The sequence below is a fragment of the Miniopterus schreibersii genome, assembly GCF_964146895.1.
Source record: "Miniopterus schreibersii genome assembly, chromosome: 6".
Taxonomy (NCBI): Eukaryota; Metazoa; Chordata; class Mammalia; order Chiroptera; family Miniopteridae; genus Miniopterus; species Miniopterus schreibersii.
This window is the reverse complement of record NC_138107.1, coordinates 87113381-87134466: the sequence shown is the minus strand read 5'-3', so window position 1 is coordinate 87134466 and position 21086 is coordinate 87113381. Positions and strand designations below refer to the sequence as shown.

The window sequence follows — 21086 nt, the reverse complement described above, 5'->3', positions numbered from 1 at the left end:
TCGGTCGAACCACAGTCAAGAGCAACCTCAGCTCGAAGCCTCGAGCAGAGACGCTCTTCCCGGGGACTCCCAAGGGCAGGGAGACCAGCAGGCAGATGAGGGGCATTTCCCTTCAAGCCCCAGAATCACAGTTCTTGCCATGTCCCGTGGAGATGAGTCACTACCTTTTCACACAGTTAATCTAAAAAACAATCTATTCAAAGCCCATAACTGCTGGTCAAACAGCCGTATGTTCAAAGCGGGATGCGCACCACTCAAAGACCTTCGTAAAAAGTCCTGACGTGGGATTGACGGCCAGCAAGTCACACAAAAAGCGTTTTCCAATGAAATTTATTTCCTTGTGACCCTCGGGTTTTCCATTCAGCAAACCTACCTCCACTGTGAATTTAAGGTAGGTTTTTCATGATCTCAAATAAGCCTCAAAATCCGCATTTTTAGGATTTTGTTCAAAAGGTATTAATATTCTAAAGCAAGTTACCTCTAAAACACTCCTAAGAAATATTTTTTTAAAAGCCTAAGTAGGCCCAGGTGACACTGTACCACGAGGGTGCTGCTCGGACACGCACCTGCCTGGGAGTCGAAGACAGTGCAGTTGTCGCCCTGGGTCCTGGACAGCACGCAGGCCGCAGCCGTGTGCCACTCAAACTCATAGAAGCAGCCGTCCTCCCGGATGCTTCTCAACACAGGAGCACTTTCCAGATCACCTGTCAACGGGGAGGAAAGAGTATCACCCATCGTCCCCGGAAAACCTTCCCTTATTCTACAAGTTGTCCTATAAATACAGTACGAGTCCACTTACACGAGGTTCCTAGAGTGCCAAACCTACGGAGGCAAGAAGGGTGGCTGCAGGGGCAGTGGGGACGAGTGTCAGTCGGGGAAAATGGTAAAGTTCTGGAGACGGATGGTGGTGACTGTTGCACAGCAATGTAAATGTACTTAACACCACTGAACTGTCCACTTAAAATGGTGAATTTCATGTTATGTGTATTTTTACTACAATGTCTAAAAAAATATAAATTTTCCCCAGCAGGCGTGGCTCCGGGTTGAGCATCGGCCTATGATCCAGGAGATCAAGTTAAATTCCCGGTCAGGGCACATGCCCGGGTTGCGGGCTCGATCCCCAGTGGCAGGCATGCAGGAGGCAGCCGATCAATGACTTTCTCATCACTGATGTTTCTATCTCTCTCTCTCCCCTCCCCTCCTCTCTCCAAAATCAATAGATATATTTAAAAGTATATATATATATATATAAGTTTTATATTCTGTATATTACACCATAATTTTTTTTAAATGTTCAAAAAAAAAAAACAGGCCTATCTCTGGCCAGGTGGCTCAGTTGGTCGCGCACCAAAGGGTCATGGGTTTGATTCCCAGTCAGGGCACATGCCCGGGTTTCAGGCTCGATCCCAGGTAGGGGGCATGCAGGAGGCAGTCAACTGATGTTTCTCTCTCTCCCTCTCCCTTCCTCTCCCTCTAAAACCAATAAAAAACATATTTAAAAGAAAAAAAAAATAGTCCTAGCCACTGGCCTTATTCCACAGCTGAGAATTTATCCAAAGGAAAATTCTTCAACGGGAGGTGGGAAGGACACATAATAGCACGCTTAGAAACACTGGCAGCAGCTACCAACCCAACAATAAGAACAATGTTTAAAAACGGTAAAGCCAATCCATGATCAACACTGTCCACAGGGAATTCCCTGAAAATCATAAATGTAACTGTGAAACAGGGGAGAGTATCCACAAAGTACAACCTCTTGAGGAACACAAAAATGTGTGACCATCGATATGGTCCTTTGTACACAAAGGACAGGAGAGAAGGGCACTGTCTCACGGTGAGGTCACGGGCGGTGTTTTCGAGCCGCTCGCGGTCCCCCTGCAGAGGGAGCTGAGTGGCTGCGTGATCGCTGTGTAACCGTCCTGAACAACAGGAGGCCTCACTCAGACCGTAACCCTTTAGGAAATTTACAACGTGAGGCCCAGGACGCCATATGGTTTCTCCGTTTCCTGACTGGTTTTCGGCAGGGCTGGGGCATCAAGTCCAGCTGAGCACCACCGACGGGCCTGGGCCGTGCGGTGCTCGGCATGTCCCCTTTCGACTTCATCGCCTGGCAGCAGCCAGAGAAAGAGACAAGGGAAGGACGCGCCTCACCCTTCCTTTTCTCTCTTTAAATGTTTACCTGGCTTGCATACGAGTATCACATTGGTGCTTATTTTCTTCTTGTCGCCGCAAGCTTCGCCATCCGAATAGGAGAGCAGGATGTTCCCGTTCTCCTTTGTGGGAGGAGAAACAAATTTGCCCAGGTTCTTCCTTCCACTCTTATCTGGAAAAGAGAAAGGGGAAGGAACAGGAGACACAATTAAAAACAACAGTGAGACGAAGAGGCACCAAGACCCAGCCGAGGCCAAGCCGGTGCGCCATGGCCCCTTCTCGGCCTCCCTGGCCCGGCCCAGACGGTTGGTGAGTTTTTCTTGAGTGACAAGTTTGGCCGGGTGTTGGCAGCCACGTTGAAAATCCCACGGCCACCTCCGGGCTTAGCAGGAAAGTGTGAGAATTATAAACCAGGTCCTCCATGCCCACAGGAGGCAGGAAAGCAAGCCCACACATCCTGCCATCCCCCGTTCCCCGAGGCTGGGACCCCAGCTCCCCGGAGACACAGACACGGGTCTTTTAAAAGCCCAGCTGGGGGGCTAGAAACTAACTAAACCTGTTCAACAAGCCAAGAGGGTGGCCACTTAATTCACAGTTCAGTTGGTTGCTCTTTACCATAAAGTTCTGAAACTCTGTGTGGCGTCCTTCCTTAAATAAAGGCATGGACGTGCCTGGACCTGCGCAGAGGGACACGGCCCCCATTCCGAATAGCGGGGTAACTCCTAAAACCCGCCTGGGTGCACAGCTCCTTATTTCCCGTTTGTAACGGATTGGAATTACTCCCTCGCCTGTCGCCTTTCTCTTTTCCAACTAACATACTACATATATGTCAAACTGAGACATCTCTGCAGGAGAGTGCAGACCAGCAGTCACAGCGAAGGAACCTGGGGGACAGCACTCTCGGGCGACGGCTACGTACGCTATTAGACTCCAGTCGCCTTACACCGTGACCTCTGAAAACCTCCGGGCAGTAAAGTTGTTAAGATATCAAAATCGGTTTTACACAAGGACTAGCAATGTTATTCTTTAGGTTACAACGTGAAAAGACAACCAAGAGTTTCCAACACGGTTCTCCCCGCTCCCTAACACGGCATTCGCCTACGTCAGAAGGCTGTGGCCAACTCCAGGCCACCCCAGTTCTCCATCACGCATGGACTGCACCACGTAGCTACCTACGGCTGAACGCAGAAAGGAGGCTGAGCTAAACCACAGGGAGACTTTCTGACTCTCTCCACACTGGGCGCCGCCTTCAGGAGAATGGCCCAGCCGCTGGCTCTGGGCACCACTCACCCACGGAGCACACGGCCGCCTCCTCGGGGCAGCCTCTCGCCTTGCCCTCCTGCAGCAGCCTGTGGCAAATGTTAATGAAGAAATGCTTCTTTTCTGTTTCCTTCTGGCTGCCACCCACGGCTTCCCAGTTCTTCTCTGGTTCTGTTAAAAAAAAAAAAGCAAGCTTCTTTAGCCAAAGGCAGTGATTGTTTCTCCGTGAGTCACACCATAAATGACAAGCAAGTGGAAGGGAAAGGCCCAACGCTCACCACGCATGTGGTCGCCAACCCTCGGCATTCACATTTCTGGGCAGGCAGGCTAAGGGCCAGCACTCCCCGAGAGTCTCTGGCTTCTGGGTTAATGTGACAGAATTAAACTGCCCCACACCTCCTCAGAAGAGCAGGGGTAATGAGGCGCATAGAGAATTAAACAGTGAAATTCTCCCAAGCCCCAAAGTATGAAATCAGAAACCTAAAACCAAACCCGGACGCCAGCCTTGCCTCGGGACCGGGCAGAGCACCAGGCCACGGGTAACGCACCTTCCACCCGACCACTGAGGAGGCCTGTGCAGCTGCAAGAAACCCGCCACCTCATCTACACGAGCAGGCCAAGCGTGGGGCAAGGGCCCAGGGTCGCGAACACAAACAGGACATGCGCGGGCCCTGAAGGCAAACGGTTCTCAGCGCGTCACGTATGAACAGAAGCAGGTCACCGTCCTCAGCAGCAGAGGGCGCATGTGCTACGTGCTAAGAGCAGGACAGCCAAGCAAAGGGCCTCAGGAGAGGCCATGCCGCGGTTAGCTGACAGCAGAAACAGTAACAGCATTTCCAAACGTATTAACGGGGAAAGAGGCAAGAAAACGTCTCGGCTGAGACCCACGCGGGCACGGGAGGCCTACCTGCGTGCCGGGCCAGAGCGGACAGGTCGTACCGCCTCTTCCCGTCGGTGAGGCCGCACAGGAGGTCCTCCTTCTCCTTCACGCAGGCGTGCTTCGTGTCCCAGGTGAAGAAGTAGGTGCAGTCCACCTCCTCGGTGAACACGGGGGCTCCCCTCCCACCGTTACCTGTGCAATTCGGAAAGGAAAAATAAAACACTCCATTGTGCGACCAAACCCGGGAACATCAAAGGAGCAAGGCAAGAAACGGCAAACAGGACCCCAACGCCCAATGTACAGTGAAACTCCGGCCCCAGACGCCTGGGATCAGAGGGCTCGGATTTAGAGGGACTGCTGCTGAGTTTCAGATAATCCTAAACCCCTCAAAGCAGGCCTGAGCCCCTTTCATCTTAGTAGATGGTCTCCACAGGACGTGAGGCTGTTTATAACACACTTGACGGGAACATGAAACGAGTGCTAATGCAGACCATGGGGGCCACCCGGCAGGGCTCTTGCTGCCCAGGGACTGTGGTCAGCCTCCACCAGCAGCTGGGTCAGACCAGAGGCTCGCTGAAAGGGAGACAGAGACCAGAGCTCTGGTCCCAGGAGTGCCACTGGCTTAATGATGTCATTGCGGGCAAGACGAGCTCCCTGGGGCTCATCCCGAAAATGAAAGTGGAAGACGCTCGTTTCCACAGTCTTCCCAACTGAAGTGAGCTGAGGTCCATGCAACCTCACAAGCTGCAGGCACGCCTCCGGATGGCGCCAGCATCCTTCATTCTCGGGGCTTCGTGAGTGCGTGTGGCTCTGACTCCCTGCTCAAATCAGCAGTCTCTTGGCCCACTGCCTCCAGGGAGCCCCACAGTTTCCAACCGCAAGCCCAGACAGTTCAGCTCTGCTCAGACAGCCAGCTCCTCCTGGGTCACCCCCTCACCCCCCCTGCCAGTCCACGGAGCCTGGGATGCAGCGAGCTTCACTGACTTTTCTGCTTACTAGAAATACTCTCTCCTGGCCTCTCCAAGCTGGCGGACCGCTGGCACAAAACTGTTTCCCTCCCCTTAATGGTTTAACAGTCCTCCCCTGGATCCTACAGGATCGCCTGCCTTTCTCGCGGTTTGGTGCCTCAAAATGCACAATGTCCTCCAGGAAAGAGAAATAGTATTTTGTACCAAAGGCAAATGATGTTTCCATTGCAGTTTCTATTAAGCATTTAATATTACAAACACCATAATTATAATACCAGCAGCTGCCCTGTAACTGCACACAATCTGAGCCAGGCACCAGGAAAGCATCTTAGTGCTACATAGAGGTTGGCTGTGGAAACAGGCTCTGATTTAAGCACTTCATAAAAACTGGCATATTTAATCCTAAAAGTCCTATGGCACAGGCACAATTTTAGCCCCATTTAGTAGATTTAGGGCGGCTAAATAATTTGCCTATAGTTTCATAGCTAGAAAGAGAGGAGCCAGGAATCAAATCCAGACGGTCTGGCCCCAGAACCAGGCTCGTAAGTACAAGGCAATACTTCCTTATACTACTGTGGGTTATTTCTTTCTTTTTTTTTTTAAGTAAGTAGTTTAAGCCATTCTCTTTAAGAAGCAGTGCTCCCAACTTCCTTCCTGACAACACAGCACCCACCCGCGAGCTGGGACCGCCGCACCCTTCACTGCTGAAGGCGCGTGAGGCTCGCTTGCCACGTCTCCCACCCACACGCTTCACAGGCAGCAGACTCCTACTGGGATCCACAAACCTGAGGCATCCGCCATGTGTGTCTTTCACCAGATTGGCTGACAAACGATTACTCGTATACGACTACGAGGTTTCCGGCACCCACCCCCACTGCAAGCAGGTTTTGCATCTGAAACTGGCTAATGATCTGTGGAGAGAGTCAATCTCATAACCGGTGGGGTGCATCTTACCTGTCCTCCTATTTAACTCCTCAAGCAATTTTAGGAGACTAGTAAGCTGACCCTCCCCTCTACCCAACCACGTTTGTTTGTTGGAAACGCAGTGGGCTTTGCCTTCAGGACCACTATCCCGGGGCCAGTGGTTTCCACCCATCAGCAGGGTTAATACTGGCTTTTCACCATCTCTGTCCATCACACGGTCCTGGCTCCCCTGCCTCTGCGGCCCATTCCCAGCACGTCACTTACATGGCTCCCCAGTGTGTGGATCCCATGACCAGCTGAAGGAAAAGTGGGTTTTCCCAGTGGAATTAAGGCACCGAGTGGCGGCAGCACCCACTCTTCCATCCCTCTGGGGCAAAGACAGTGCTACCTACTCACCAAACGGGGTTTAATTTTCCCTCGGGCTCACAGCAAAGCTACATCTCCCAGCCTCCCTGCCTTGGAGGTTGGCCCCTGCCACTTAGCTCTGGCCTATTAAAAAGAACCGCTGCTTCCATTCTGCAGAGTTGGAGGCAACGTCCACAGGCGGCAGCAGCACAGAGGGAAAGCAAGCGGGTCCCTGAGTGACCACCTAGGGCAGAGCCCCCGTCTCCAGCCCCCACAGGAGTGTACATGGAACTAAAAAATAAACCTTTAATGTAATGAGCCCCGTAACTTTGTAGGTTTCTTCCTCGCCTGTCCTAACAGATCGCTCTTCCCGAGTGACCTGATGCCCTCACTTGACAATAAGGCATCGCATTACAGCAAACTAGACGTACGTTATTGAGACAAATGGTTAAGAGTGTATTACAGCTACAAGACTAAATTTACAAACACTGTACGTGATTCATAAGCATAAATAATTCCTGGAGATCCAAGTTAAACTGTAAACCACACACTACACAGCCAATTAATACCCATTCGCATGCAAAAACACACAATTACATTCACCCCAAAAACACAGAACCCACCAAAGGACTGCCTGTCAAAACTCTCAATTTAAATCTGGACGAAGTAATCATAAATAATTTTACAGCATATACAAGCTTGCTCCAAAGTTTGAAGCACTGACTCGCAGAGGTGAAAAGAGCCTTAAATATTTTATAACCAAAGTCCGGCCTGAGAGCAGGCTCAAAACCCCCAAGAAACGCCTAACATCTCTCCATCCGGCCCCCTTGTCACCATCATAATGCAAACCGCCAGCTAAACACCGAGTTTCTGGCATTGGGCAGCAGTGTTAATTTTGTCAGGACGAAGCTGGGATGGAGTGTTATATCCCATCAGTGATGTATGGTTTATATGAAGCAAATTTGGCAAAACACGAATGACCATTAAATCTGAGTGGCCAGGATATAAATTTTCATTGTGATGTTCTTTCTACGGGCATGTTTGAAAATTTTTAATAAAAAGTAACAGAGGAGGGGGAAGGCCTGCAGTCTTTTTTCCACGCCTCAGCTCGTCTGCACTGGACGGCCACACTTCCCTGAGCGTCCCCGGCTATGTGCCCTTCTCCACACCCGCCCCGTCCGCTGGGATCTGTTTGGATCATTACTCCATGTTCCCAGCGTGCCCAGATGAGATCAGCGCACTCCCAAAGATCTCGGCCAAGTCGTTTACAAAAAGTCCAGAACAGGCCAAGAGGTAATGACAAGGGAGGGAGACTTGGACCACAGGAGGCACCCACAGCAGAGCAGCGGGCCAGCGGGGGAGTTCAGGGGGCCCGGCTGGGGAAGGGGCAGGCGGCCGAGTGCCTGAAAATCTGGGAGCACAGATAAGCAGTGGGCTGCGTTTCCCAGGGACAGGGACACAGAGGAGCAGGGGTGTTCTTGAGAGGGTCTCCTAAAACCTGGAAGGGGGGGGACATTGGAAGAGAGACAGAGAATCTGAGGAGGGCAGGAGGGCATTCGAACCAGATGGGAGATGCATCCAAAGGCCACACCCAAGTCAGAGTCACGTCATCTGCCTGCCCAAAGTCCCTGGGACTTCACACTCGTTTCTAGACACTGTCAACTCCTTTACAGGACACAGGAGCTTTTCCCAAGGTTGCTCCACTCTCCTTTCCAGGGTCATCTTTAGCCACATTCTAAATACATATCCTGGAGCTGTTCACAGCCACCCACATTCATGCCTTGGCACGAGCCGTCCCCTCTGCCACAACGACAGGTGCCCACAGCCACCCTGCTTCTGCGCCTGGCTCACTCCTCCTCCTGTAGGCTCCCTTTCTCTCTAATCAATAAAAACATATATATATTTTTAAAAAGAGCCTCCTCTTTCCTTAACTGCCTGGATCCCGTGGCTACCCAGACCCCGAATCACTGACCTCAGTGCCTCCCTCCTGGTGACATCCTGGGCGACAGCCTTAGCTCTGGGCAGCCCCAATCACCCTGCACTAGTCACAGGTTCCCTTGTTTCTCGGCTTCTGGTCTATAAACGCCTCGAGAGCTCTCTCATCGTGGCATCCGTCAGTCTCACAGGGCCCATGCAAATAGGTACTAATAAAATGTGTGTTGAATGACTGAACTGAGAACATGAAAGTTATAAAGGGCCGGCCAACAGACTCCAAAGTAAGCCCAGAGAGCACAGGGAGTGAGGAGGGCTGCTGGGCAACAAGGGAGCAGCAGACCCATGGGCAGAGGCGAGCAGGAGGGCAGGGGCATTGGGGCCCAGGCCTCCCCATCTGCTGCACTAGGCTCCTCTTTGAGGGCCCTTTTTGAGGGCAGTTTATGAGAGTTTGGTCTTAATCACAACCTCTTCCGACCTCCTTCACCCCCCCAGACACGGCTTCTGGAGCCCAGTTCCCATCACACGCAGCTGCCTCTCCCAGGCCCTGCGGTGAACCATGACAAAACCTGCCTGGGACCAAATGGTCGAAGCTCTGCCACAGAAACACACCAAACAATCAGCATGCGGGGCCAGGAAGACCCAGGGGGCAGGGCGGCCATGCATGCCTGTGCTGCTCTACAGACGTGGGGCCCAGCCAGCTCCAGAGCTCTGTGCAGAGGCTGAGTGGACCTGCAGGACGCTTGGGGTCACAGCTTCCCGATGATGACAGATCCCATCACCCCTCTGCAGATGGAGACCGGGTCCAGGATCCCAAGATACAGAGAGCTCTCTGCAACGCCAAGGCCGTCATGACTTCAAGGAAGCTTCCCCTAATAGCTCGGAAAAACCAAACTTGCCCCTGTGATCTCATGTGATCCCAAAAGCCAGCCGCTACCCCAGGCCACCATCTTAAAGGGTCACCTTGTAAATTAGTTTGCAAAAAAAAAGTGGTGCAATGACAGCCCATTCGAAGGCAGTGAGCAGACCCACCTCGCTGGCTCCGTACATGCTCTGGTGAGAGCCAGAGCTCAAGACAGAACCTCCGTCCCAGCAGGCCCCGTGCTGGGCCCTCTCCCAAAACAATCAGAGAGGGGAGGAAAGTGGAAACAGGATGTGTGCCGTTGGCTGGGCACTCCTGCCTCGGCTGGGGACTGGAGGTGGCCACACCCGAAGAAGGACATTTGACTGCCCCATTCAGCATTCCCTTCCAAGGACACCAGGGCCCGTCAGAGCTCAGATAAAAACCCCAGGCACACTCACCCGCAGTCTCATTGCACTCGAAGTTTATGACACTCATCCGCTGAAAGCCGGAGCTGCACTCATCGCCTCCAGAATAGATCAAGGTGAGGTCTCCATCTGAGTACCTAGGTGTTTATAACACACACACACACGCACGTTTAGCAGAACCAAGAGAGAAACTTGAATTTTTAAACATTTCTCCGTGAAGCCCTCTGCATACCACCGACAAATCGGTGCTGACACAGAGCAGCACGCTCTCGCCGGCGGGGAGACGTCTAAAGGAAACGAGTTCCACACGCACAGGCTCATCGCGCCCTTGACTTCAAAGTCGTAACGGCTGCGAGCGCGCGGCGAAGGTTTTGCTGTGAGCAGGAACACTCCTCTGCTCGCCTTCTTGGCTTTTGTACAAAATAAATAATGGCCGAGAAGCACACAGCTTGTGCAGCAACTGCCATAAACACGGTCTTACCTGAGGGGCCCTGCACAATGCTTATTCTCAGAGGCCGACACTCTCCTAACGCTTTTGTGACCACAGCCACGAAGTCAAGGGTCGTGAGAAATGCACTGAATACATTTTCTTAGTTGATTAAAACTTTTAAAAGCTACACTAATGGCATTTCAGATTCTCCAAGTGCCAGAGAACGTTGAAAGCTGGGAAAGATAAATTTTAAAACACAAAAGGGGCATCGACTGTAAACTAATTAAATAACTTTCCTACAGTACGGTTCCTCCCGAACAATGGGTCATAAAGCAAACAGATTTAACAGCGGCAGTCTTATTGTCAAGCCAGGAAAAACATCCCACTGTTTAGTGACAAAAGGCACCATGCCTAAGTGAGGTCGGAGGAATGCTGTCTCAGCCGACTTCTGTGCTTACGGGGAACAGAGGACGACAGGGAAGCCGGGTGTGTTTTACGAGAACAGGCACAATGCGCTCAGAAAGCACGGGAAGGCTGTTTACGCACCGAAGAGTCTGGCTCTGGAATTTTCCTGCCACTTTGACTTGAGTGAAATCAGTCTTTTTCCCTTGGCAAACCGCAGCCTGTTTCCCATTACAGACATTTGGGGTTGATTCAATTTCTCCACAGATATTCAAATAAAAAATATATTCCTTTCCATCTGCAGTGTAGTAATGACCTAAAGAAAATGAACAAACGAGAGGAGGCTTCGTCACATCCACGGCGTTAGAAAGTTACAACACTGCTTCACGCGACCTGGGTCTGTGTCCGCAGCGCCTGCCCCGGGGGCGCCGCCTGAAGGGTTAACTCAGCCTCTGCGGCACCTCACCTGGGCCCTGCCGGAGTGGCTGGAGGTCGATGGCGATGTCGTGCTGTTCGCTGCTCAGAGAGCAGTTGCTGCTCTCCAGGTAGTCCCTGTGGCAGGCATACTCAGTAACCCACTCGACCTCGTAGCGGCAGTTGGATTTAGCCGTGAGCTTGGGAATGGTGCCCTAGCAGAAACGGGGTGAAAGGTGCAAAATTAAATTTTGAAATGAGCTTGGATGCAGGTTCTCGGCGCTTCTGAAAACCTCGAGAGGAAGTTGTTGGGTATTTACACTTTTCTGTCCCTGTTTTTGAATCACAATTGCCCGTAACATTTTTTCATTTGTTTGACTTGCCACAACTCCAGTTACTTGCAACGGTTCAGGTCCCTTTCAGAGCCACACTCGAACTTCAGCCCGGGAGCCCACCCTGAACTCAGCGTCACCTGACACCCGTGACCTTGGCAAGCAGCCGAGGCTCGGGGGGGGGGGGGGGGGGGGGGGGAAGGGGGTGCAGGCCGTGCCTTTCCATCAGAAGTGCTGCAGAGCCCGAGCCAGAGGACCCCCAAGCAGAGTGGGAATCGCTGTGCACGTGAACATCTGGAAAGATGGTCCTAAACCCCTCTCCTAAGATTGTCGAAGGGTACTGGGCACACCTCGCCTGTCATCTGCTCCCGCCCCCGGGGAAGCACCCACCACACTGGGTTCTGGGAGAGCCCTGCTTGACAAACATGAGCTCCGACACTGAGCTCTAACAGAGCCCTGATGTGCAGAGACTGATGCTGCAAGGTCACGGCTCCCTGGTGGGCAGCGTCATCGTCTTTAATTGTTGGAGAAATGCAGGGCGCTCTTCAGCACCAGGCAGAGCTGTGCTGCTTCTCAGCACCGCCACTCTGCAAATGTTTACCCAGCGCCTGCTACGTGCCAGGCACAAGTCCTCAGTGCGGGGGTTGCTAACACAGGTCATGTGATAAATAAGCTGTGAAGCTGCGAGTCCGGCTCCGTCTGTCTGACTCAAAATCGGAGCTTGAACCACTCGGCTCAGGAAAGCCAAACGTATGGGGACAGGCTGCCGGGCCCCAAGCAAGAGAAGTCGGACACAAAGGCCACGCAGTGTACGGCTCACTCACACGCGATGTCCAGAAAAGGCAAGTCCACAGCAACGGGACACAGACTTGCCATTGCCGGGGGTGGGGCAGGGTGGGGAGGGAGGGACTGCACAAGGTTCTTTTTGGGGGTGATGGGAAGGTTCAAACATCAGACGGTGGCCCCGGTTGCACAATTCTGTGAATATACTAATAACCAGTCAATTGTACTTAAAGCAGGCGAACTTTGCACTTTGTAAATTCAATAAAACTTTAAAAAGACCTACATGACAAGGAAAATGTTTACTAAAATCCCAGCTCCTAAAAGTATCCAGTGAGCCTGGACAAATGCTTAAATAAACCTTCAAGTATTAGGGTATCACGTGTAACCCAAGTTCCACCCAGTGAACAGTTAAACTGGAAACGAACCCTTCCCTTCGCCAACAGCAAACTAGCTCCTCTGCTAACGCCACTGAGTGCCTCGGATCCCAAGGAAGAGAAAGCGGGGAGGCTCCCAGTCCTCTCCACTCTGAGTGTATAAAAGTATAAAACAATCCTGAGTGTAGAACAAATGAGAAGGGGAAACCGTGAAACCACAGCCAGCTGAGACCGTCTCATCAGCCTGAAAAGAGTTCCATTCCCATGTGTGGGCACAAACGGAAAGGATAAATCACACGCGGAACGAACGTCGGCCCTGGTCAGGCAGTCAGGTCCTCAGTAAGCTGCCCCCTCGGGCCCCGGGAGCCTGGGGACATAAAATGGAAAGCTCGTCGGGACTAAACTTTTGTCCCCATACCCCAGTGAACAAAGTGGGCCAGCGGCCAGCCCGAAACCACAGCACATTCCACGTTTATTTGGGGGGAGGGAAGTATGGCTCCCTAGCAAAAGAATTCCACTCCTCCTAGTTCATCCTATGAGGAGAAGACAGAAATAAATTAGAGGAAAGCCCTACCCTTCCTCCCCGGGGATGTCTCCCTTCCATCAGCACCCACATCTGCTAAAACACTTCCCCACCACACGTGCATGCAACACCACTGGGCACTGGCCAAGGACAACCCAGACCGTCCCTACCCTCACGGAGTTTACAGCTGCGCTGAATTGCGTAAACAGCCAGAGGACAGAGCAATCAAGCTGCTGGCAGCTCAGGAGGGGGAGGCGGGCAGGGTGGGGGTGAAACGCTCCACTGTGGCGCGGGAGCCTTCCTCTGGCCGTAATTCTCCCACACCGGGACCCCAAACGTTGGTCGCTGGCCTGCAGGATTTCTGCGAGGTCTGCCTACCATCTGTACTTCTCTTTCCTTACCACATTTCTATAAACTCACTAGCTATTTTTACCTTGCTTCATGCTGAAACAACAGCAGCCATGAAATCATGGGTTTGGGGTTGTACGGATGGTTTTTCAAATATCCATTCAAATCGGCGTAGCTAGGAGAATTTTGAAAATCTGTCCATGAACCACTTAAAATCATCTCCCACAACACTAGAACAAAACACCATCCTACGTTCACATCCAGAGGCCCCTCCAGGTGGCTGAGAAAAAGCAAACAGCAGCTGTTCTCCCGGGAGCCTCACCGGCTCAGCCCCCAGGCGAGGCCATCCAGGGAGCACACCTTCCCGCCAGCTCTGGAGCTCAGGCCCCGCACCCAGACCCACCGCCCTGCCGCAGGCCCCGCTCACGCTCACAGGCAGCCCCAGCTACCGTGCGCTGCCGGGAAATCACCAAGAGAAGCCACTCACCTCCCGGCGCTCGGACGGGCAGACAAAGGTAATGGTCACCGCCGGGCTGTGGCCATCACAGAAGTCTGGCTTCCCTGCCTCTTCTTTCACGTAAGTCAGGACCAGCCTGGGTGTCGCACAGAGAGAGCAGTGTTACAAAGTATCAACTGCATTCAAATTAATCCGGAGCCCTGAGCATTCACTTGCAAGGACAGTAACAGAAGAAAGATTAAAATGTAAAAGAAGCCACACATAGTACAACACTTTAATTCATTTCCATTTGGGAAAAAGAAAAACACATTTAAAAGTAAACTCCAATTAAATGCTATTTCCTTTAAAAAAAATAAACAATCAACATGTAAATTTAAAAACTAAGAAAAGCTGCTTGAGTAAAACAAAAAACATTATACTCTTAAGAAAACAAAACAAACACAGCTGAGCAGGTCAAGCACATTTCTGCCACAGACTGCACGACCGCTTTCTCTCTAAACAACCTCAAAGTGCAGGCCAAGATCTTCTCTGTAACCTGAAGGCAGCGGAGCGTGCCGGCCGACCTGGCCGCCCACAGCCGCAGCGGGAAGGGCCCAGAGCCCCCGGAGGATGTGCGGGTCTCACCGTGGGGTGTGCCGGCAATCCTGGCGCTCCACAAACACACGGCCTGCCTTTTCTCTGAAGACAAGCTCGGGGCCTTCGTGCAATGCCCACGCTTTACACAGTCCTCCCAGGACAAAGAATCCCCCATTTGTTACTTAGGACAACATTATGGGCTGAATGATGTCTTCCCTGCCCATCCGTTGCCCCCAGTTCACGTTGAGGCCCTAACTCCAGCACCTCAGCATGTGACAGTATTTGGTGATAAGGTCTTTAAAGAGGTGATTAAGTACAGATGAGGTCATCAGGGTCACTCGGATCTTACTGGTAACCTTATAAGAAAAGGAGATTAGGACACACACATGCACAAAGGAAGACCACGTGAGGACACAGGGAGAAGCCGCCATCGAGAAACCACGGAGAGGCCTCAGAAAGAAAACCCACCCTGCTGACACCACACCTTGGACTCTGGCCTCCAAGACAGAGCAAATAAATATCTGTCATTGCAGCCGCCCAATCCCTGGTGCTTCATTAACGGCAGCCCCGGCAAGTACAGATAACCATATAGAAACCTCCCAAACATTTCAAATTTCAGGTATGCTCCAGCATTTTCTGTGGGCGATCTAATCGCAGCGCTGATGTGCCACTACCTCCAGACCAGAGCCACCCACCAGGCGTCCCTCAAAGGCTTTGCCATGAGGGACAATCAAAATTCTTGACCGCAGGTCAGGCCGTGGTCACGTGTGGGCCACGGGAGAAAAGTATCTCTCTGCCAAGTCAGGCACAAAGGCAGGAGAAGCGTGTGAGTCACCGGCACTTCTTATCGTGAGGAATGAAGCCCCCGGCCCGGAACTCGGGGCCCTGAGGCCCCATCAGGAAGCAGGCTCAGCGCCCTGGAAGGGAGCCAGCAAACTGCCCTTCCTGCCTCCCTCCCTCCAGGATGGTGTCCATGAAGAACAGATAAGTATGGACAAGGAATGAACTTGGCGGGCGACCTGCCATGGCCAATGTCAGGACACACCTTCGGGCGGCTGTCAGGTGAAACGATTGTGTACAGCTGGATCCTAACACGTTCCCATAGCTCTGAGAGACGGTGACTAGAAGTCAGCCGGCCCACTCAGGTGACTCACAGTAATGACTAGCGACTTTGCAAGCATGTGTGAAGCTGTGGTTCTGCAAGTATTATCCTGCAGCAAGCTAAAAAGCAGGGACCCTGCTGAGGATGACACACACCCACCACACACTGACCTGTCCTTGCTCACTAACTTCAGTCCCTCCTTGGGCTGGCCAACGTCGAAGGCCTGGGCCCCTCTCACCAGGCAGGCGGCAGTGCCCAGGGGACAGGCGTGCAGCTGCGGACTCAAGTCCCGTAGGGAGTCTGTAAAACATCACACAGGACGTTGATTGTGCGTCAGGAGTGGTAATCACACTTAACCTCAGGCCCAGGGTCCCTTTAAAAAAATGCTCAAGTTTTTTAAAGTCTCCATAAGTAACATAAGGTAGAGGTTTGGAAACAAAAAGAGCTAGGACCACATTCCATTCTGAGACCTTGGACAGCCAGTGACCCGCCGGCCTGGATGCTAAGAACTGTGAGCAGCACCCCACCCCCACGTGTAGGGCTTCGGGCAAGCGTGGGGAGAAGGAATGCAAAAGGCTTGCCCTGCACCTGGTAAGAGGCGCCCAACCAACGGGGCTATTAAGTTCCTGAGGTTCAGGAATGTGCCCCTCCCCCTAGAGAGGCCCTAAGTTCAGCATCACCCCCTTTCCATTTATAAACAGACTAGAAAATTCAGGTACTCCGTGGATTTGCACAAAAATGGGTAGATTCGAGAAAGAACCCACAGATGGTTCTGGGTTCAAATCTTAGATTCACCACTTACTTCTGCTACAACTTTGGTCTAACGACACAACTCTCACTGCCCGGGAGAATGAAGGAAGATAACCTACTAAATGTGCCTAGAACAACGCCCAGACTTCACAAGCGGTTGTCCGCAAGGCTGGGATTACCACAGCTGTGCCTCCCCCAGCGCAGCAGGGTTGTGACCACGGCCTAACACACCCGACGCCTTGCCCAGCACGGGGCTGACGTTTTTATGCATCATCTTCCGCTTAAGCCTGAGGAGAGCAGGACTTTCCCGTGGTCAACACTGTAATTCGGCGCCTAAATTAGGGCCTCTCACACTGCAGGGGCTCAAAAGTCAGTTCCCCCGTGAGTGAGTAAACATCACCCAGCCTGAGCTTGAATTAAAGCTTTATCAACCACAGGGGGAGAGTCACCACATCTTCTCCAGTTTACTGTGAGGACTCACCAGATGCTAAAAAGGACAGGGAACCCTTAGGTCTCAAGCCTGTATTCTGAAATTTCGTTACTGGGAATCAAACCCACAACCTTTTGGTGCACAGGACAATGCTCCAACCAGCGGAACCACCCAGCCAGAACCAAACACAGATGAGGCTCGGAGCAATTTCCTGGGGCTGGAGAATGTCTGGGTAAAGACTGGGGCACTTCCCGTGTGAATCAAAGTCACTGAAATTCAACTCAAATTGCCAGTAAATTGGAAAGAAAAAAACTGTTAAGAATAAATCCAGTGAATTTAAATAATCCTCAAAATGATTTAAAAAAAAAAAAAAAAAAGACCAGGAACCTAAGTGTTTTCTAAACTAAAATAGCCTATTATTTCAGAATTCAATAATCTACAAGACTCTTCAATTTTACAATCAAATTTGAGCCACAGACCCATTTAAGACAAAGACTCCGTCTACTTCTTCCCAAGGGAACAGCAGAAGTTGTCCTTGGAGCACAAAAGGACACGAGAGACAAACATGACCGCCGGGCCACTCCTGGTCAATTACATGTGCGGTGCGTTCACTTTTTGGAACTATTTAGAAATAATAGGAAAGTGGTCCATAGGTATACTCACAGTTTGAAGGACACTTGTACACGAACACTCCTGTACCTACTACCCAGCAATGCTCTCATGGGTTGACTTTATTTTAAATTTCTTTTCCAAACTTTTCTAAGGCCAAAGGCCTACATACCATGTGAGAAATAAGAATGTAAGGAGAACAGAGAAGAATGATTTTTTTACTAATTACCAGCAAAGTTTGCTCATGGCTCAGTGGCTGCTAGCACAGGACTAGCGACTCACAGCCCTTGAAAGGACACATCAAGCTAGGTTAGACATTGTAGACAGAACAAGCATGGGCTTGTACAACTTCTTATGGTCCTTTCTAGATAAAGGCTGTTACAGCCTTCAGTTAATTTAGCAACGACACCCAAGTTTCTCACACCAGTTCTGGCACCTTCAGAGAAATCCCGGCAAGAAGTGATCCCAAAACAAAACATGTGTCATGACCAAGTGCCCAAGAACTCTGGACATCTCTCTCCCTTTTACCCAGCCTGCAGCTCAAAGCCAAGGGGCTCAGGTACACACGGCAGGCTAAACACACCTGGCTTCCCCAGCCCCCCCAACTCCATTCTGCTCCAGCTGTCCTCAGCACCCCACACACCAAATCAATCCATTCTCCCCCATGTCACTGGAGGTAAGATTTACTTGAGAATCTTGAAACCCAAAGTGTCTGGCAGACAGAATGCACTGGGATAGACCAATAGTTTGGAGGGAATTTACAATGGAATCAGAATTTCCTGGGGGCCGAGGGGAGGCTGTACACAGAGAACATCTGTGGGGACAAAAGCTTCCTTAGGGGCCCCCACAGCGACATGGCTATCCTAGTAGGTGAACAGGTGGAAGGGCAAAGATGTGGAAGCCTTCTACGCAATCCCTCACCAGCCCACGCCCACCATGATCCACACCTATGTCTCTACAAACGTTGATGAACAGAGACGTGTCTAGGTCGGAGTCATCCACCAAGTAAGCCCCGCTGATCTTGATCAGTGGATTTAAGTCGTGCTTCTTGAACTCTCCATCAAATGCATAGCACGGCACCTAGGAGAGGGGAGAGGAAAGTCAGTCTTCAATACACACCTCCTTGGGGCCAGGGGCTCGGCAAAGCCTGTGACCAATGTCATGTAACACTGTTCTCCACCTCTCAGGGTCTGTCGGAATGATGTCCCTGACAAAGCAGAGGCTGACCAGCACCTCCCCCTTGCCTGCCTGGGCCTGGGCTTCCATCGTCACCTCCTCTCACCCACGCCAGCCCCTTCACAGTGGGGTTTGATGCCACTGATCCTCCCTTATGGCCCCAAACCCTTCCTTCACATTGCTGCCTGGCCCCCCAGAGGGTCCTGGTTTCCTCACAGGGCTGCTGTGAGGACTGGACAGGTTAATCTATGTAAAGCTCTTGGTACAGTTGATACAAGTGTTATTTGTTATTGTTATTTACCATGGTCATTTAGATACACAAAAGCATCTCAAATTGAACATATTTTAAATGTCTCCCCCAAAACCTGCTCTTCCCCCAGTGTCAGCATGGTGCAATTATTCAGCCAGTTGCTCAGGCCACAACCTTAAGGTCATCCTAGACCCACACTTCCCAGCCCTGTCAGCCTGCCTTCCAACCAAATCCTGGGTCTACTCACTTCATTACCTCCCGTCAGCTTCCTCCCACAGGAGTGGTGCTCCAAGGACAGGGCTCAGTCTCTGCTGTGGCCCTAAGAAAGGCTCAGGACAATGCCTCCAGCCTAACATCTGTTCATTACCGATGAAGGCAAATTACTCCTCCCGGCACCTAACCCATCCTCACTGGATTCTCACTTATGACCACTCTCATCTCTATGAACTAATGGCCTCTTATTTTTAAAATGTCAGGGAACCCATTACAGTCGACTAGATCCTGTGCTCTGACAGTCCCACCTATTTCTGAAAGCAAAGCAGAGATCAAGCCCAGAGTTGTGCCCAAAACTGAAAAAGGCCCCGGTCACCTAGATACCACCACCTCCTGCTACGTCTCTATCTGAGACACCCCTGAAAGTGTTATTTCCAAAATAATACACTGGCATCATTTTAATCACCTGTGCAAAGAAATATTCTAAAAACTCATGTTCTCTGCAATCATTTCCAAGTCGTTTGTTTCGTGTCCTTTACATAATTTTCCTAAAACTTTTTTTTTTTTACTATAATGCTATTCATGTGATCTATTCACAAAGGGTAACTGCTTAATATTTAGCTTTTGAATTTTTCTTAGAAATTCGAAAGCTGCAGGAGTGCTCTGACCCACTAACCCTTTTCCCCCAGTCCTGTTTTCCAAAATTTCATGGAGAGCTAATGGATTAAATCAACAACTGGCACCTCCTCACAGCCTCAGGGGACATGTGAACTCACTCCAACCAGATCCCTGAGCAAAGTCTCCCCCAGCCCGTAATGCTGACCAGAGATCCTGCTGACAACCGAGGAGGCTGGCACATCTGCTACAGGGAGAGCGTGACTCACAGGGAGCCAGACACCAAGCCTCAGGCTACATCCCACAGAAAGCCACGTCCACATGCTTTAAAAAAATTATCTGAATTAAAGGTGTTCCTGCAGACTGCCACTGGGTCCCAGTGATAGTCACAGCGTTCATAATCCTGCCCATCTCAAGCGTGTCATTCCCAGCAAGATAACACAGAAACACAAACTGGACAGGAGCTGGAGGGGACAGGCTGGGATGGAAGACAAGGCACCTCTCCAGCTACAAAATGAAAGCCTGTGAGAGAGCAGGGAGCAGCCGGCCCACGGCGGGAGGGGAAGAAAGACGGGGCCACATGTGAAAGAGCTCGCAGTTCTGAACTAGCTCAAGCCCGCAGGGGGCTCGAGGGCCTCCAGCGAGCCGGGCACTCAGACTCCCGCTCCAGGCAGCCAGCCACCCCTGGCCTCCCGTCCAGGAAGGAACTGCAGACACGCCCAGCCCTGCGCCCACAGAGCTGGAGTGCACGTCGGAAAACAGCCTGGGCTCCGGGGAAGGGAGGCCTCCCACTTCCTGCTCCAGGAGCAGAGCAAAGGAGACATTCATGAGCGCAGGAGGCAGCAGCCGGGCTGGGGGGAGGTGGCTGCCAGCGCCACGCTCCAAACTGAGTCCACCTTGTTAACGCTCTATGTTAACCGTATTTGTGTAGCTCTGCTAAGTTCTCAATTTCCTGTGTTCCCCTGCGTGCTGCGGTGGGGGCCGGCCGTGATGCTGTAGAGAAAGTATTCTCTCAAAGGACCCTCCCAGAGTCCACCGAGCAGGCACCAGAGCGGGCGTTTTAAAAGGCGCCGTCTAGAGCTGCCATGACTTGAGCCTGTTGCAGGTCCCAGGCCTGACAAAGCAGCACAATCCTTTTTGAAGTTACACCACAGCCGGTAAGGTGTAACCCAATCGCACTGAGGACAGAGGAGAGCACGGGTGCTTCGCTGTGATCTGCTGAGGGGGCAGCAGGGCTGCTCCAGCGGCCACGTGCTCTTCGGTCCTGCCCGGCTAACGTACCCGCACCCGAGGCAGAAAGAAGCTCAGGCCGTGAGCAGGGCTGTGCGCTCCATATCTGAGAGCAAGAAGCCTTTCAAAACGTAGTGAACCGCCCACGACAGGCCCTCGAGGAACGCACTGAATGAATCAGCCCCAGCTGCCAAGCAGACCTGGAGGTGATCAGAGAACAAACGGCAACATTCTGGGTGCATCTTTAGATCAGCTTCTAAGAGAAACTGAATGTCACTGTTTTGAGAGAAAACATAGCTGCACCTCCCCCCGCAGTCCTGAAGAACAGTTTCGAGCAGGGCGC

The 21086-nt window shown here is 51.7% G+C and overlaps 1 protein-coding gene across 3 annotated transcripts in view; it reads right to left on the bottom strand.

The window, feature by feature from the left end:
• IGF2R (insulin like growth factor 2 receptor) overlaps positions 1-21086 on the bottom strand; it is a 97281-nt gene that overhangs the window by 43279 nt on the left and 32916 nt on the right. For all 3 annotated transcript variants that reach the window (XM_081141557.1, XM_081141555.1, XM_081141556.1), the window contains exons 5-14: positions 18207-18339; positions 15641-15770; positions 13823-13928; positions 11028-11190; positions 10706-10877; positions 9763-9866; positions 4319-4483; positions 3442-3582; positions 2180-2323; positions 567-704 (exon numbers count right to left, since the gene is read on the bottom strand). In XM_081141557.1, coding sequence (XP_080997683.1) covers positions 567-704; positions 2180-2323; positions 3442-3582; positions 4319-4483; positions 9763-9866; positions 10706-10877; positions 11028-11190; positions 13823-13928; positions 15641-15770; positions 18207-18339 — 1396 coding nt within the window. The remainder of the gene's footprint in view (positions 1-566; positions 705-2179; positions 2324-3441; positions 3583-4318; positions 4484-9762; positions 9867-10705; positions 10878-11027; positions 11191-13822; positions 13929-15640; positions 15771-18206; positions 18340-21086) is intronic.